The following is an 18,489-nucleotide window of genomic DNA, read 5'->3' as shown; positions in this document are numbered from 1 at the left end:
TCGCTACACCGCGTCAGTGCGAACTGCGAATTTGGCTACATAACTCAGCGCAAAATCGTGCTGGCTGCAAATAGGTTCGGTTTAACGGTGGTAATTTTGCAATTAGTCGTCGCGAACGCGGTACGTATAATTTGTATTGTAATCGAAACGACTCGGGCATTTTATTATTTTTGGATTTTTGACCAGATTTATTTTAACCCTTAAAGACCCAGGCTAATCCTGAGATGTTGGGTGAAAATGCTTTCAATTTCCTGAATTAGATCATCACAAGCATCACTTTAACCCACAGTTTGCCCCCCTGCCCCTTAAAGCCGTCTCGTAAAAGCCGTACCAATTTATTTAATTTTCCTTGAAAACCGAGAAAGCAAAAACCCCAATGAGGTCAATCATGGAACTGAATGATATAGTATCATTAGGTGTACTGAATGAGTGAAAGCATATCGCCAAAGAACACCCCACCCCTTTTTGGGGGGCAAATTTTCAAAAAAGTTGGGATAAAAAAATTGGACCCATGCTCCATTTTTGGATAAACATATTGATGGTAGACCCTTCACAAAATGAAATCATGAAAGGTGTGAAAATGGTGGACCAGAGCGATTTTTTGAAAATTTGATTCGCTTGTCTCGATAAAAACCCGAAAAAACATAGCATGAATACGCAAAGTACATAATATGGGAAATATTGTCAAGTAGGCTTGAAATGACAGAAACAAGAATTGAAAGGAACACAGATGCTTTTAACAGCACATAAGTTCAGATAATCTACAATTCACCCATCAAATCTGTTTATCACTCTGTGGATATTCTTTCTCGATATTTGTCACCAAATAGTTACATCCTACAAAGGTTAGCGGTATGATTGTTTTTCTGCAGAAATATCGAAATAGGTTTATCTACCACTTTGAAAAGCTTTACACAGTCAAATTGCAGCACTCCCTGGCATTTCATAATGTTCAAGCATTCATGAAGAAGTCACTATCCCTCCTCGATCATAGATAATGTAGTTCTACATCATGAAAATTGCACGAGCAGAAGTCGTCGTTTATAATCATGAGATTGTGTCTAGCTTATGACTACAGGATTCAGGGGATTTGAGATTCAGTAAAAAGCTTTCAACTGTTGTTCAACCACAACTCTGAACTTTTGAATGTTTTGAGAAATTCCTGCTGAAGTTGATATTCTTTCTCGATATTTGTCAACAAATAGTTACATCCCGCAAAAGGTTAGTGGTACGATTATTTTTCTGCAGAAGTATCGAAATAGGCTTATCTACCACTTTGAAAAGCTTCACACTGTCAAATTGCAGCTGTTTCTGGCATTTCATAATGTTGAAGCATTCATGAAGAAGTCACTATCCCTCCCCGATCATTGATAGTGAAGTTGTACATCTTGAAAATTGCTTGAGCAGAATTTGTTGTTTCCAATCATGATATTTTATGATGTTGAACTACACTATCAATGATCGAGGAGGGATAGTGACTTCTTCATGAATGCTTCAACATTATGAAATGCCAGAAACAGCTGCAATTTGACAGTGTAAAGCTTTTCAAAGTGGTAGATAAGCCTATTTCGATACTTCTGCAGAAAAATAATCGTACCACTAACCTTTTGCGGGATGTAACTATTTGTTGACAAATATCGAGAAAGAATATCAACTTCAGCAGGAATTTCTCAAAACATTCAAAAGTTCAGAGTTGTGGTTGAACAACAGTTGAAAGCTTTTTACTGAATCTCAAATCCCCTGAATCCTGTAGTCATAAGCTAGACACAATCTCATGATTATAAACGACGACTTCTGCTCGTGCAATTTTCATGATGTAGAACTACATTATCTATGATCAAGGAGGGATAGTGACTTCTTCATGAATGCTTGAACATTATGAAATGCCAGGGAGTGCTGCAATTTGACTGTGTAAAGCTTTTCAAAGTGGTAGATAAACCTATTTCGATATTTCTGCAGAAAAACAATCATACTGCTAACCTTTGTAGGATGTAACTATTTGGTGACAAATATCGAGAAAGAATATCCACAGAGTGATAAACAGATTTGATGGGTGAATTGTAGATTATCTGAACTTATGTGCTGTTAAAAGCATCTGTGTTCCTTTCAATTCTTGTTTCTGTCATTTCAAGCCTACTTGACAATATTTCCCATATTATGTACTTTGCGTATTCATGCTATGTTTTTTCGGGTTTTTATCGAGACAAGCGAATCAAATTTTCAAAAAATCGCTCTGGTCCACCATTTTCACACCTTTCATGATTTCATTTTGTGAAGGGTCTACCATCAATATGTTTATCCAAAAATGGAGCATGGGTCCAATTTTTTTATCCCAACTTTTTTGAAAATTTGCCCCCCAAAAAGGGGTGGGGTGTTCTTTGGCGATATGCTTTCACTCATTCAGTACACCTAATGATACTATATCATTCAGTTCCATGATTGACCTCATTGGGGTTTTTGCTTTCTCGGTTTTCAAGGAAAATTAAATAAATTGGTACGGCTTTTACGAGACGGCTTTAAGGGGCTGGGGGGCAAACTGTGGGTTAAAGTGATGCTTGTGATGATCTAATTCAGGAAATTGAAAGCATTTTCACCCAACATCTCAGGATTAGCCTGGGTCTTTAAGGGTTAAACGACTTCGTAAAAAATTATTTCATCAATTTTTGATTATTTTCAGCAATATTTTTTATTCCAATTTTGAAGTTTTTTTTGTCACTGAAAGTACCTATTGATTCATAAAAAATTTTATTCCATTTTTTTCATAATTTGATTTTTTTTTCTCATTTTGACGTGTTTTTAAACAAATTTTGCCAAGTTTTGTTCAATTTTTTTTTTCTAAGATTGTGCAAATTTTTGGTAATTCTCATCGAGTTGAAACAAATTTTAATACTTTAGACAACTTTTTCAAAAAATTTTCCTAAATTGTGAAATCTTATGAATTTTTTTGTTTTTTAAAAAACTGTTTCTATGTCATCTAAGGGTGTTTTAACGATGTTCTAATCGTAATTGCTCGCACACTCGTATTTTACCATGCATTTCAAACTTTCATGTTCGCTTATGTGTGAGTTGATTTTCACAATACTGCTCGTGTGTGCTATCTAATCTATTGTACCTATAGCCATTTGAAGAATTTGAACGACTAAGCAGTGAGCACTATCGCGAGCATTGAAACACAGGTTATAAACCCACATATGTATAGTAGTACCAACTCACCAAGATATCCAGTTACCCACTACCTACCTATTTACTTACCTACCTACTTATTATTGGTTTGCTATACGAATATTCAAGCTTGGTAAAAAATATGAAAATTTTTTTAATCCAAAAAATTGAAAAATCATCAAAATGTCACGATTATCGGTTGCTACAGTATAGTTCGTAATCGTACCTAATTGAATGAATTTAAATTTAGATATACGATATAATTTATCGTTCATTTTATGATAATGTACGGATTGTGAGAGGGCTATAAGGGGCATGTAATCGTTGGTGTATTTTAATGTAATATACAATATGCAATAATTATATCAACCGATGGAAGGGATAAAAATTGGTCATTAATTATTATCGTCTGTCGGTCAGTCAGCTATATATGCATGTATGTATGTGAATCAAGGTGGGAAGAGGAGCTGAGGGAACGAAGCTAAAACGCTGTTGAGCTTATCAGAGAATTAAAAGAGTACTTGGGGAAAAAGTGGAAATGCGATTGCGATACAATCGATGTAACAATGTACGTATTGTAAGTAAGGTAGAATCACCATCGGTGTCGTATTTTTTTTTTCTGTATGATCAGCAACTCGACGTGTGATTGACGTGTCTGTGTTCCGTGTGAAATAGATAGGTATTTTATACCTACCTTTTGTTTTTTCCATAATTGAATTTTGCGTTTTGATTTCGTTGCAAAAAAAAAAATGATTTGATGGGTGATTTTGTGTATTGCGCGATTGTTGCGAGTCGCTGTCATATGATTCCTATCGAATTAGCAGACGTTTGGGAAAAAAGTGAGCTCGTTATGGGCAATTTGCCTGCACAGTTTTTGTATATTTATTTATGTATTTTGATATCGGTATTGGCATCGGTATCAACGTGTAGTATGTATGTTTTAATACGTGGCTATAGTAAGTATTAAGTATTAAGGACAGCCAGTATTTGTGAAAAACGCCCGGGTAATTTAGCCGGTATACTAGTTTTTCCAGCTTTTTTAAATACATGCACATATTACCTATACCTACGTTTCTACGTATACCGTGATACCTACCTTGGATACTTACTGCATGAAATGTACCTATACTGGTATAGAGGTGTTCCAAGTTCCATTCACATTGTCTATATGTATTTTATATGCCCACTTCGGTATATGTAGTTGTATTAATATTTTGTCAAACGATACGAAATTAGTGTGTTATTTCGATGCGAAGCGCGTTCTCTATTTAGGTATGAAATTTCGTGTACGAGTACGTATTTAATCAGTCAAGCCCGAGTGATGTCGTCGTAGTTGGTTCAAATTCAACTCGAAGAACAAAATCGTAATTAAAATACCTCCATTAGCACGTAGTGGCGCCGTGATCTCATCAATTATACGAGTGTATGGAGTAAAGGACGGAAGACGCGAGCGCGAAAGTGAAATTAGACTAAAAATATTACGTACTTAAAACCGTTTATTAGACGAATGAGTGTGGAATGGAAAAAATAATTTTTTTTTTTTTGGAAACTGCGTTCTATTAATTTGTGAAGTTTTGTTTTTTTTTGGTGCTCTCTGTTCATGAATTTTTTGGATTTATGAAATAAGGCCTCCGCCCCGCCCCGCGCCCCCTGTTGAAAAAAAAATCAGTTGATCTGAAAAGTTTTCATTTCTGAGTTAGATTTTTTTAAAGTAACACCCCTTTTCGTTTAAAAAAACTCCTTGATCCCCCCCCCCCTCATAATGCTTATATTCTTGCATAGAGCCCAATTTTTTTTTTGTGACCGAGGGAGGTTTTCTGGAAATAGACCTCATTTAAAAAGTTGCCGTAGTAATGAGAAACTTACAGATGTTTTTGCCAATTCTAATCAAGGTTTTCATTTTTTTTTTCTTTTTTTCTTTTTTTTTTTTTTGAATTTTCACAACTTTGGGAACTTTATGCGAGGTTATCAAAACAGCCTTAGGGACTGGGAGGATTTCAAAGTCTAGCTGGATGCCCCCTTCCCTCAACTATGAAAAAAATATAGGGCAAAACGCGCATTTCAGGTTGCATACATGCACCTTGTGAATGGTAGGCTAAACCTCACAAGTCTAGCTGTAAACAATGCTGTTCACTTCTACTTTTCAGCTCATCAAGTCAATTTTCTCGAGGAAGACCTTTGAGGATTTCCAAAAATGTAGTACCGTTGGAAAGGGGATAAAATTCTCTACAATTTCAAACCATAAAATAATGGGGTCCTTCAGATGGTTTAAAAGTTCTGCCACCTCAAAGTGCAAAGCTGACAGAACAATGAGTTGAATTTTGCCGCATTTTTCTGCTCCTTAAGTCAATTTCTTCAAGGAAGACCTTTGAGGATTTCAAAAAATTTATTACCGTTGGAAAGGGCACAAAATTCTCTACAATTTAGAGCCATAAAATAATGAGGTCCTCGAGATGGTTTAAAAGTTCTGCCGCCTCAAAGTTCAAAGTGGACCAAACAATATATGCTAAATTGGCTACCTTTTTTAACTCGTCAAGTCGATTTTCTCAAGGAAGACTTTCACGGATTTCAAAAAATGTAGTACCGTTGGAAAGGGGATAAAATTCTCTACAATTTCAAACCATAAAATAATGGGGCCCTTCAGATGGTTTAAAAGTTCTGCCACCTCAAAGTGCAAAGCTGACAGAACAATGAGTTGAATTTTGCCGCATTTTTCTGCTCCTCAAGTCAATTTCCTCAAGGAAGACCTTTGAGGATTTCAAAAAATTTATTACCGTTGGAAAATGCACAAAATTCTCTACAATTTAGAGCCATAAAATAATGGGGTCCTCGAGATGGTTTAAAAATTCTGTTGCCTCAAAGTGCAAAGTGAACAGAACAATTATATTGAATTGGCTACCTTTTTCAGCTCCTTAAGTGAATTTTCTCTAGGACGACCTTTGAGGATTTCAAAAAATTTATTACCGTTGGAAAGGGCACAAAATTCTCTACAATTTAGAGCCATAAAATAATGGGATCCTCGAGATGATTTGAAAGTTTTGGCATATCAAAATGCAAAGTGGACAGAACAATCACTAGCTTGAAGCCTACAGAATGTAAGGGGAATCAAGATCCGCAACCACTTATACACTGTGTGACGTCAGAGCGTTTTGCCCTATTTAAAAAACGACAAAAGATCCAATTTATCTGAAAAATTAGCATTTTTAGTGATTTTGAAAATTAGTAGTGAATAATTAACGATTTCTGAACACTTTAGCGGAAAAAGTAGTAGAAACTTGGAAAAAGTGGAGAAAATAATTTTCAATTCACAACAAAAATTGGAAAAACATTCCCTCCCTCCCCCCCCCCTCAAAATGAAAAAATGTTGTGTCCATTCGAAAAGAAAATAGAAATGAATGTCGGACTCTTAATAAACCTTCCACCCCCCTTCCCTAAAATAAAACTTGAAAAAATGAGAAGGAAGGTTTCGAAATTGTTTGAAAATGTTTTTTGAGTGGGGTAGTTGAAAAATTATGATTTATGCGTGAAAAATTTGGATAGAGATCACTCCCAAGTTATTTTGGTTCTCCTCTCTTGTTTGGAAAAATGCCCTTTCCCTCCTCCTTCTGCCCCCCTCTCTCTCGAAAATGGATTAAATCAAAGTCTGTAAGCAATAAGCATAATTATTTTGAAAATTTTCAATTTCGATCAGAATCCATCCAAGTAACCCCTTTTTAGAAAACATCTCCATCGGACCCCAAATAATATTGGTCCTTTTGTAGAAAACCCTCCAAATTTTTGGAAAAACTGATAAATTGGTCTGTAAAACTTGACAATTTCTCATTTTTTGTTAGAATCCTCTTGAATAATCTTCATTTGGAAAGAAAATCTCCCAGGGTTTTCCAAATAATAGAATAATACTGATCCTCTTATACAAAATCCCCCCTCCCCCCCAAAAAAAATTGAAAATTTTCCATTTGTCGTAAAATTCGTCTGAATACTCCTTCCTTCCGAAAAAAATGCCTTCTTTTGTAAGCCCCCCCCCCCCCCAGTTAAAAAAAAAATGTCAACAAAATAGAAGTGATTTTTTTCAATATCATGGAAAAACGTTTTTTCAAAAATTGTCCTTCGCCCCCCCCCCTCCAAGTGTTGGTCCTTCTACATAGAGAGGCATCCTATAGTTTGAAAAAAGTCAAAAAATGAAGTAAATTGAATTCTACTCGTCTATAATTGGCTGGGGGGGAGGTTGAGAGTGTGGACCAAATCCAAAGTATATTATTAGAATGCAAAAATATCCAGTTTTCGATTTTTCTCATTTTTTTTTTTGAGTGAGTCAAGTTCCAGTTTTCTAATTATGAAGGGGAGGAGGTGAGTAAATAGTGCATTTTCTGGTGAAAACGGACCAAATACTAGAATTAGAAGTAGAAACATGAAAATTTTAGCTTGACTTTTTTTTTTGGTAAGTTGTTTCGTGCAAATTTCTCATCGTAGAGGGCGAAGGGGGGAGTCTCAAATAATTTTTCCTTTTTTTTCAGAACTAGATGAGAGGGAGAGGATCCGGGAACTATTCGATTTTCAAGCCAAGGGTTAGAATTTTCAAGTCCCTCCTTTCTTCGTTAAAACTTATGAGTTTTTGGGGGGGGGGGGGGGGGGGTAGGGAGGGGGAGTTGAAGTGAAAAAAGTTTTGTGAATTAATTTCTCACAAGTTATTATCAGGGTCATCCCGTTTTATTTCCAAACTTTTTTTTCATTTTCAATGACGCAGAGCCCTTCATTTTTTGCGTCTTTTGTTCTTTTTCAGTCTCCTCCCCCCCCCCCTCCTGAGATGTGAATTTCATGATGGATTTCAACATCTCAGTGTATAATTCGAAGCTTTCGTAATTTCTTAATATCTATTGCATTAATTAATTTTTATTCAATTCCAATAAAATCGAGTGCGGGGGGGAAGTTGAATTTTTGAAAAATGATTTCATAAAATCCTTCGCCTTCGCACGTGTCGATTTTTCAAAGGTTGAAGTTCAAATCCTCGGAGCTTTTCATTTTCATTCGGCTAATGGGAAGTTGAAATACGAGCGATTTTCATGTCGTGACTTTACTCTGAATGAATTTCCCATCGAAGTGTAGAACTGTAGATTTAGTAATTGAAAAAAACTGTGCCGAAATAGCTCGGATATTTGTAGCATTTTGCCGGCGAAAAAATGAAAGAAAAAAATGCCCGGATGGCTCGATATACATATACTTACTCGTATACACGCGTATTAAAATAGAAAATACTCGTACAACATGGTAATAAAATGGAAATTCGAGCAGTTGTGCGATGTCGGCGGCGGCGGCGTCGTCGTCGTCGACGAGAAAATGAAAATGGTAAAAGTTTTGGCGCGCGTTAGAAGGACGACGATATTAAACAGTGTTGTTTTTCGGTTTGTGTTTGTGTACACTTTCGAAAATTGTCCTGTGCTAGAGAGAAGGACGAAAAGATAGAAGGAGAGGAGAGGCGAGCGGGAAAAAGCATCAGCGAAGCACTTCGCCTAGATATTGTTAAATGGGTCAGTGTTAGCAGTTAAACTTGGGTGGCTGCTAGACCTGTGCTCGGCTGTTTGCCTCCCTTAACTGTATACGAGTATTTGCACCACTCGCGCCCGTTGGCTCGAGTCTGGGTGGCGAACAAACGAGATGATGTTGGAAAAATCGATTCTCGTATGTATTTGGTTATATACTATGTATAAAATGTTACCAACAAAAGCTGAAAGGCTGAAAGGCAGGGCCCGCGTTTGGGTTACATTTTGGCGCGTCTTTTGCGCGCCTCGCTCGTCGTATCGAACCAACCCCCGATCCCCCTCGCAACTTTCGCAGGCATTTGTCGAATGTCGAATGCCAATAATTTTTCACGCACGAATCGGTACATAGAGAGGTATCTACGACTGTGTTTCCTTTCTCAGTTCTTTTTTCCTTGTAAATTGCATTTATTTTTTACCTACCTTTTTTTCTTGTTGTACCATAAAGTCTAATGTTGGATTTGCATTGTTTTCGTGTTGCAGTGCTCAAAGAAGATCCAGAAGATCTAACGCATTTAGCGCCGACAGCCGGTGACGTTTGCGTGCCTTTAGACGATAACCCCATCGATTACGTATTGCCCGATATGCTGGACGATATTATGTTCTCCGATTGCCGCCTGTTGTCCAGCGATACGGACAGAGATCTGTCTTCGTCGTCGCCAAATTCATTCTTCAGCTATACTAGAGATGATCTCGAACCGTCTTCAAGACCTTTATCGCCTATATTAACCCCTCAAGTACGTACTTTTATGATGTATTTTATTCGATAGAGTATGGTATGTATATTTCAAGTCTTAGGGATGAATCTTCTGCGTTTTTGGATGGAAGGGAGGTTCAAAAAAGATGTTAGAATGCGAAAAAAAATAGTGGAAAAGTTCAAAAATCTGATGAAAAATCTACTAAACTTGAGATATATTGTTCATTTTGTTCTCAAATTTATGCGCCGGAGATGTTGTAATGAGGAATGAGGATGGCTCTTATTTTTTCCTGCTTTTTTTTACACACCCCCCCCCCCCCCCGGTGAGAAAAATTCCTGAAAATTTTGTTGACATGCGATTTGAAATCAAGTCTTGCTAGAATGGCCTTTACCATCTGTAGGTTGTTTTTAATGGCGTTTTAAGCACGTTTTGCCATATTTGGCACAATTTTATTGCATAACTTCATTAATTTTCGGTCATTTTCAGTGATTTGTATGGCTTACATTTTTAATGATATTTTACGTAAATTTTGCAAAATTTCTTTCCATTTTGATGACATTTTTTTAAAGCCATTTTTGCAACTTTTTGTTCAAATATCAATTTTTAATACGAGTAATTTTTATTTGCTTTGATGTGACTAGATACTCCTCATCCCATCCCAATTACGTAAATGAAGAGAAAAAAACTAGAAAGAAAAAAAATATTTATCCAAAAATTTCCATTTTTTAAAAAATGATTTCCTTTTCAAGATGAAACCTCTGCAGATCTCCCAAAATTGGAGAAAATGTTTTAAAAAATTAAAAATTGAAATCAGTAAAATTGAAAAAAATCTTTTTATACCTCCAACCCTTGAAAAAAATGTTTATTCCCCCCCCCCCCAACAATTTTGGAGTCTCTCAAATCGGAAAACATTTTTCAAAAAATGAAAAATTTTAGTCTGTAAAATTTTTCTGGAATTTGTTTATTTTTGTGTCCAAATTTTTCCAATCCTTGAGAAAAATATTCATCGCCCCACCCCCGCCCCCACCAATTTTGAGACTTTCAAATTGAAAAATATTTTTCAAAAAATGAAAAATTGAAGTCTGTAAGATTTTTTTGAAATTTTTTCATTTTTGTGTCAGAATTATTTCAGCCCTTAAAAAAAAAAAAATGTTCATCGATCTTCAAACAAATTTGAATCTCTCAAATTGGAAAACGTTTCTCAAAAATGAGAAATTGGCCTGCATCTGAACATTTTTTTATTTTTCAAATTTCTGTGTCTGAATTCTTCCAACTCTTTAAAAAATGAAAAAAAAAACTCGTTTCTCAGTCCTTTAACAATTTTGAGTCTCTCAAATTGAAAACATTCTTCAAAAAATGAAAAATTGAAGTCTGTAATTTTTTTTTGAAATTTTTCTCATTTCTCTGTCTAAACTATTCCAAAATTTAAACAAATTTTCATCGGTGTCCCAAATAATTTTAAGTCTCTCAAATTGAAAACATTCTTCAAAAAATGAAAAATTTGAAGCCTGTAAGATTTTTTTGAAAATTTTTCATTTCTGTGTCAGAATTATTTCAGCCCTTTTTTTAAAAAAAATGTTCATCGATCCCCAAACAAATTTGAATCTCTCAAATTGGAAAACGTTTCTCAAAAATGAGAAATTGTTCTGCATCTGAACATTTTTTTAGTTTTCGAAATTCTGTGTCTGAATTCTTCCAACTCTTTAAAAAATGAAAAAAAAAACTCGTTTCTCAGTCCTTTAACAATTTTGAGTTTCTCAAATTGAAAACATTCTTCAAAAAATAAAAAATTGAAGTCCGTAAATTTTTTTTGAAATTTTTCTCATTTCTTTGTCCAAACTATTCCAACATTTAAAAAAATGTTCATCGGTGTCCCAAATAATTTAAGTCTCTCAAATTGAAAACATTTTTCAAAAAATAAAAAATTTTAGTCTGTAAAATTTTTCTGGAATTTTTTTATTTTTGTGTCCAAATTTTTCCAATCATTGAGAAAAATATTCATCGCCCCACCCCCGCCCCCACGAATTTTGAGACTTTCAAATTGAAAAATACTTTTCAAAAAATAAAAAATTGAAGTCTGTAAGATTTTTTTGAAATTTTTTCATTTTTGTGTCAGAATTATTTCAGCCCTTTTTTTAAAAAAAATGTTCATCGATCCCCAAACAAATTTGAATCTCTCAAATTGGAACACGTTTCTCAAAAATGAGAAATTGGTCTGCATCTGAACATTTTTTTATTTTTCAAATTTCTGTCTGAACTCTTCCAACTCTTTAAAAAATGAAAAAAAAACTCGTTTCTCAGTCCTCTAACAATTTTGAGTCTCTCAAATTGAAAACATTCTTCAAAAAATGAAAAATTGAAGTCTGTAAGATTTTTTTGAAATTTTTTCATTTTTGTGTCAGAATTATTTCAGTCCTTTTTTTAAAAAAAATGTTCATCGATCCCCAAACAAATTTCAATCTCTCAAATTGGAAAACGTTTCTCAAAAATGAGAAATTGTTCTGCATCTGAACATTTTTTTAGTTTTCGAAATTCTGTGTCTGAATTCTTCCAACTCTTTAAAAAATGAAATTTATTTATTTTTTTTATTTATTTATTAAGAGCCATTTACAGCAACTTAGGCTAGGGGCCCTATATTAAGACAAACTTATGATTAGGGTATATACATATCTAGAAATAAAGTCACAATCAGTACAAAAAATGGGCTACCTGGGTTTTTAAATTTTAAATTTTTTTATCTAATTTAGTAGAGTAAAGAAATTTAATGACATTGTCTATATGAGTGGGGTCATCAGAAAGGAGGACTTGAAGTTGGTTGGAATTTAGAAGTCTGGAGCGTTCATTTTGGTAGGAAGGACAGTCTATTAGTAGATGAGCAATGTTTAAAGGGATGTTGCATTCTGGGCATGATGGAGGAGGCTGTTTGAGGAATATGAATTGGTGAGTAAGAAGAGAGTGACCAGTTCTGAGTCTGGTGAGAAGAACTTCAGATCTACGCTGAAGTTGTTCAGAAGTTTTCCACAAAGATGTAGTGTTTTTTATTCTTTTTAGTTTATTTGAGCTAGGGATTAGAGACCATGAAAATTGAAACACTTCATGCATTAAAGTTTTTGAATGGAGCTTTAGGTCTGATAGAGGGATTGGAATGTTGGCAAGGGGGAGGTGCAGGTGTGCTTGCTTAGCTATTTTATCAGCCAACTCATTACCATGAATCTGGGAGTGTGAAGGTATCCAGCATAGTATGGGTGTGCTATTTTGGAAGAGTTGCAGGAGTTCAACAATTTCAAGTGATATAGGATGTGAATATTTTGACCTATAGTTTTTTATTGATAAAAGAGCTGATAGTGAGTCAGTAAAAACTGTAACTTTATTTAATGAAAAATCAAGGGAATATGTTATTGCAGATTTAATTGCATATAATTCAGCAGTGAGAATGGTGCAAAGGGAGGGGAGAGCAATGGGAATAGAGATATCGTCATGAATGATAGCACATCCAGTGAATTGTTTGGTTTTTGAGCCATCCGTATATATGTGACTGTATTCTTTATACTTGTCAAGAAGAAGAAGAAAATGTCTTTTAAGTATGATGGGGTTGGTGAGATTTTTATTAAATTCTGTCAAAGATAGGTCAATGATAGGGTTAAAAGATTGCCAAGGTGGGGTAGGGTTTACTAGCAAATGGTGGAAAAAAAACTCGTTTCTCAGTCCTTTAACAATTTTGAGTTTCTCAAATTGAAAACATTCTTCAAAAAATAAAAAATTGAAGTCCGTAAATTTTTTTTGAAATTTTTCTCATTTCTTTGTCCAAACTATTCCAACATTTAAAAAAATGTTCATCGGTGTCCCAAATAATTTAAGTCTCTCAAATTGAAAACATTCTTCAAAAAATAAAAAATTGAAGTCCGTAAATTTTTTTTGAAATTTTTCTCATTTCTTTGTCCAAACTATTCCAACATTTAAAAAAATGTTCATCGGTGTCCCAAATAATTTAAGTCTCCCAAATTGGAAAAAAATTTCCCAAAAAATGAATAATTGAAGTATGTAAAATTTTTTCGAAATTTTTTCATTTCTGTGTCAGAAATTGTTTCAGACTTTTTTAAAAGAAAATGTTCATCGACCCCAAACAAATTTAGGTTTCTCAAATTGGAAAACGATTCTCAAAAATGAAAAATTGGTCTGTACCTACCTGATAATTTTTCGAATTTTTTTATTTCTATAAGTATCTGAATTCTTCCAACCCTTTAAAAAATCATTTCTCAGTCTTTCTAACAATTTCGAGTCTCTTAAATTGGAAAATATTTAAAAAAAAATAAAAATTGAAGTCTGTAAACGTTTTATGAAAATTTTTCTGAATAGCCCTTTTTTGAAGAAAACTCCTCATTGGTCACGAGGAACAATACTTATTGTAATGCGTCCACCAGGCAGGACCATTCTCGACCAGGAGGGAGAGGGAGAGAGCAGGTTGATACAAAATTATTTTTCTCTCGTCTTTTTAGTGAAATATCGCCAAAGAACGTCAAGTTAGTTTTTTAAAAAAAAAATACCCGATCCTTATCGATTATCGCGTGGTTCTCTTCAAGATCATTTTTTTTGTGATAACTTCTGTCATAATTATTATACGTTTTTTGCTTGAAAATTTTTACGGTAATATTGGATTAAAAACCAGGTTTTTTTCTGAGGATCAGGTTTGGTAGGCTTTTGAAAAAAAGTGCGACGCTGCAGCGATCTCGCGGAAGTAAATAAACAGTATTTAAGAGGTAGTTAACTTACCAAATACACATTATGCCGCATGGCGCATTCGCCGAAATATTTAGTCGAATAAAAATAAGCCAAAAGAACCGAGCCGAACCTTGAATATGATTTATTATATTATAATTTAGCCTGTCGTCTTTTTACGATACCGATAACATGTTTCTCGTCGTCGTACATAAATTCGTGAACTCAGAGCTGGAATTTGTTCTCGTTTTTCATATCGTACTATGATCGTTGTTCGCGAATTCGTTCCTTCGCGTACTTATAATATAAATTTTATCAAGCGAAAAATTATCATCGAGAGATGGGTCATCGGTTCTTAATTTAGATCGCGTGTTTCGACACAGTTTTAAAAAAAAAATTAAACGGGTCGCTAAATTTACCTGCGCTGTTATTTCAGCTCGCTAATCGCGTAATCGCGTCGGCGTAAAATGGCCAGTCGAGTGGAATAAAACTGAAAGGAAATGATGGGTCGAGCATTTCGGGATGTTAATTTTTTCATTTTATTAACAGATTCGCGAAAGCAAAAAAAAAAAGTATAACGGTTACGAGGATGGCATTGGATTGGTTGATCCGCGATGAATGATGATTAATTGCCAATAAATCGGTTGAATGGTGGCGGCGGCGGCGTCGTCGAGTATTGTCTATATCGTTACAGGGTGTTGCGAAAATGTGCGTCAAGTTTCATCTTGGTAATAATTTCGTGTTCGCGAACGGTTCATTGAATAGATTCAAAAATATATGGAGGATTCGGATCGAAATACCTGTACTGTAGAAGTTCTCTTTGAAGCCTTCGAGTTTTTCAAATTTTATTACTAGTGAATCTTTTGACCTCATGTCCTCTGATTTGAACGAAACTTTAGCTAACAAGGGAACCTCTTGAGGTGTCACACTCCGGTTTGAACGGGATCGCGATTTCTGGAAAGAGCATAGTCTAAAACCCCCAAACCTAAATTTTCAGCTGCCCAAGTTCATTTTTCGATTTTTGGCGAATTTTTGAAAATTCAAAATTGACTATTTTTGGTGATTTATGTTTTTTTTTTTAAAAAGTACGTACTTGATCAATAAAAATGGTCAAAATTAGTCCCAAAACTAATAATAATTACCCAAATCCGAATTTCACCATTTCCAGCCATTCTGGAGCCTCCAGCGCGATTTTTCAATTTCTCCAGAGTTTTGAATTTGCTCCAGAAGGCGTCAATATGCAGTTAACAGCTAAAAATCGAGTTGTGTATTATACTCGACCTGTTTAACGAGTTTATCCACATTTGAGCCGATTTTGAGAGTAACACCTCAAAAGTGGCTTTTTGACCAGCTTTTTTCAAAATTGAAAAATCCAAAAAATCAAAAGTTTCCCGTTTGTGTGGACATTTTTGAAAGTCACGCGAATCGGTGTATTTTGTTCAAAACTACCCCCCCCCCCCCCCAAATCCAAATTTCACCATTTCCAGCCATTCTGGAGCCTCCAGCGCGATTTTTCAATTTCTCCAGAATTTTGAATTCGCTCCAGAAGGCGTGAATATGAAGTTGGGCAGCTAAAAATCGAGTTGTGTATTATACTCGACCTGTTTAACGAGTTTATCTACATTTGAGCCGATTTTGGGAGTGACACTCCAAGAGTGGTTTTTTGACCAGCTTTTTTTCAAAATTAAAAATCCAAAAAATCAAAAGATAACAGTTTGTGAGGAAATTTTTGAAATTTGCGCGAATCGCTGTATTTCATCACGTTTTGGAGCGAGAGTGACACCTCAAAAAACCACTCTTGAGGTGTCACTCTCAAAATCGGCTCAAATGTAGATAAACTCGTTAAACAGGTCGAGTATAATACATACACAACTCGATTTTTAGCTGCCCAACTGCATATTCACGCCTTCTGGAGCAAATTCAAAATTCTGGAGAAATTGAAAAATCGCGCTGTAGACTCCAGAATGGCTAGAAATGGTGAAATTTGGATTTGGGTAATTAATATTAGTTTTGGGACTCATTTTGACCATTTTCATTGTAGTCCGGCATATGACAATAGGAGTAATTGCACTCCCTCCCCCCGGCCGATTCTCCGGGACAACTTTTTTCTTATAGGGGACATTCTAAGGAACATTTTAAAGCAAACTTGACCAAAAAAAGTTGACCTTACTTACAAAATGGCCGCCATTTTGATTGACAGGTCAGCCGAAATCGCAGATTTTGCGTTTCAACATAGGACTTGCACGAATTTTTTCAAACTTTACAAGATAGATCGAAAGATCATGCAAAAATTTATTACCTGTCAAAATTTCAAGTACTAAAGTGCGTTTTTAGATTTTTGGTGCATTTTTGAAAATCAAAGGAGGAGTACCGATAAGGCCATTTTTTGGCCCCAGCCAGTTATCGACTGAACCACAATTAAAATGTTGTAATAAATGCCCAAAATACGAATCTGTGGTTAGTTGACCCAAAATGACCATTTTTCGGGCTCCAGGGTCCCCAAAGTTGCGAATAAAAAAATAATTTTTGGAACCACTGAGTATTATTTTCAAAAACTTTTTCAACGTAAAATATCTGTTTGAACCCGTTAAACATTATACGAGACAATTTTTCCATTTTCGACCCTCAGGGGCAGAATTGGGGGTTTTCATTTTTGAAAAATTTTGGAACCACCATTTTGAACCTATCCCTTTGAACCCCCCTAAAAAGCTGCTTACAGTTTATTAGTATCTGAAAGACCTCCATCCTACCAAATTTTGAGCTCAATAAAATTTTGCGCTGGTACTCAAAAATCCAAATTTCCAATTTTTTGTAATTTGGATTTTTTGGGAACCCCTGGATAGCTGGAAACCTGCGATTTGCGCCAAACGTAACGTTTTGAGGCATATATTCAATTACCTATGTGAAAAAGTTTAATTAAGCTTCCTGTATATTCGTAATTTTGAACCCTTTTTTAGAGCCCCCCACTTTGGGCACCCCTGAAAAAAGAGATTATGCCTATTTTTTCAAATAAATTGAAGGATTTACAACATTTGGAACACACTAGCAAGAGCTCGATAATTTTTCACTCGATTTTACTAATAACTTTCAAAATTGAGCTTTTTTGGGCCAAGTTCTGAGATTTTACTCTTCGAAAAAACGTTAAAATCACGTTTTCATGATTTCAACGAAGTAAAATCTCAGAATTTGGCCCAAAAAAGCTCAATTTTGAAAATTATTGGCAAAATCGAGTGAAAAATTATCGAGCTCTTGCTAGTGTTTTCCAAATGTAAATTCTTCAATTTACCTATTTGAAAAAATATGCATAATCGCCTTTTTCAGGGGTTCCTAAAATGGAGGGCTCTGAAAAAAGGGTTCAAAATTACAAATGTACACGGAGCTTAATTAAACCTTTGTCATCTGGTTAATTGAATATATACCTCAAAACCTTACGTTTGGCGCAAATCGCAAGTTTATAGTTTTACAGGGGTTCCCAAAATATCGAAATTACGAAAAATTGGAAAATAGGTTTTTTGAGTACCAGCGAAAATTTTCATTGAGCTGAAAATTTGGTAGGATGGAGGTCTTTCAAATACTAATGAACTGTAAAAAGCTTTTTAGCGGGGTTCAAAGGGGTGGGTTCAAAATGGTGGTTCCAAAATTTTCCAAAAAGTAAAACCCCCCGAATTTCTGCCCCCCGCCAAAAAAGTTTTTAAAAATAATACCCAGTGGTTCCAAAAATTCTTTTTTTATTCGCAACTTTGGGGACCCCTGGAGCCCAAATATGGTCATTTTGGGTCAACTAACCACGGATTCGCATTTTGGGCATTTATTACAACATTTTAAGAGTGGTTCAGTCGATAACTGTCTGGGGCCAAAAAATAGCCTTATCGATACTCCTCCTTTAGGCCAAAAATGAGGGAAAAAATCAAAATTGTACCAAATTGACCGAGAAAGCTGAAATTTGGGATATACCCTATTTTCGACATGCCAAATCGATTGGAAACGGTTTCAATCCGTTTTGAGCAGTTCTGGAGCCTCCAGCAGATTTTTGAAACTCGAAATTCTCACAAAATTCCATCAAATTGGAGTTGTAAAGCTGAAATTTATTCTATAAACTAAATTCAATACGCTACGAAGTACTGCAGGTGAATTTAAAGTCGTTTTGGAGCCTCCAGCAAGTTTTTGAAAATTCCTGAAGCCTGCAGCAGATTTTTGAAACTTTAAATTTTCATAAAATTTCATCAAATGGAGATAGAAAGCTGAAATTTACTCTACACTCCAATTTTAACACCCTCTGAAGACGACTTCAGGTGGGTTCAAGTAATTTTAGGGCCTCCAGCGGCTTTTTTTGAAAATTTCTGGAGCCTCCAGCAGATTTTTGAAACTTTAAATTTTCA

The 18,489-nt window shown here is 35.1% G+C and overlaps 1 protein-coding gene across 5 annotated transcripts in view; it reads left to right on the top strand.

The window, feature by feature from the left end:
• The window catches only part of LOC135842270 (hypoxia-inducible factor 1-alpha-like), a 132,163-nt gene that overhangs the window by 81,677 nt on the left and 31,997 nt on the right, over window positions 1-18,489 (top strand). For all 5 annotated transcript variants that reach the window (XM_065359644.1, XM_065359647.1, XM_065359646.1 and 2 more), the window contains one exon: window positions 9,180-9,433. In XM_065359644.1, coding sequence (XP_065215716.1) covers window positions 9,180-9,433 — 254 coding nt within the window. The remainder of the gene's footprint in view (window positions 1-9,179; window positions 9,434-18,489) is intronic.

The sequence above is a fragment of the Planococcus citri genome, chromosome 4 (assembly GCF_950023065.1).
Source record: "Planococcus citri chromosome 4, ihPlaCitr1.1, whole genome shotgun sequence".
In the NCBI taxonomy this organism is placed as follows: domain Eukaryota; kingdom Metazoa; phylum Arthropoda; class Insecta; order Hemiptera; family Pseudococcidae; genus Planococcus; species Planococcus citri.
This window is presented reverse-complemented; position numbering and strand designations above follow the sequence as displayed.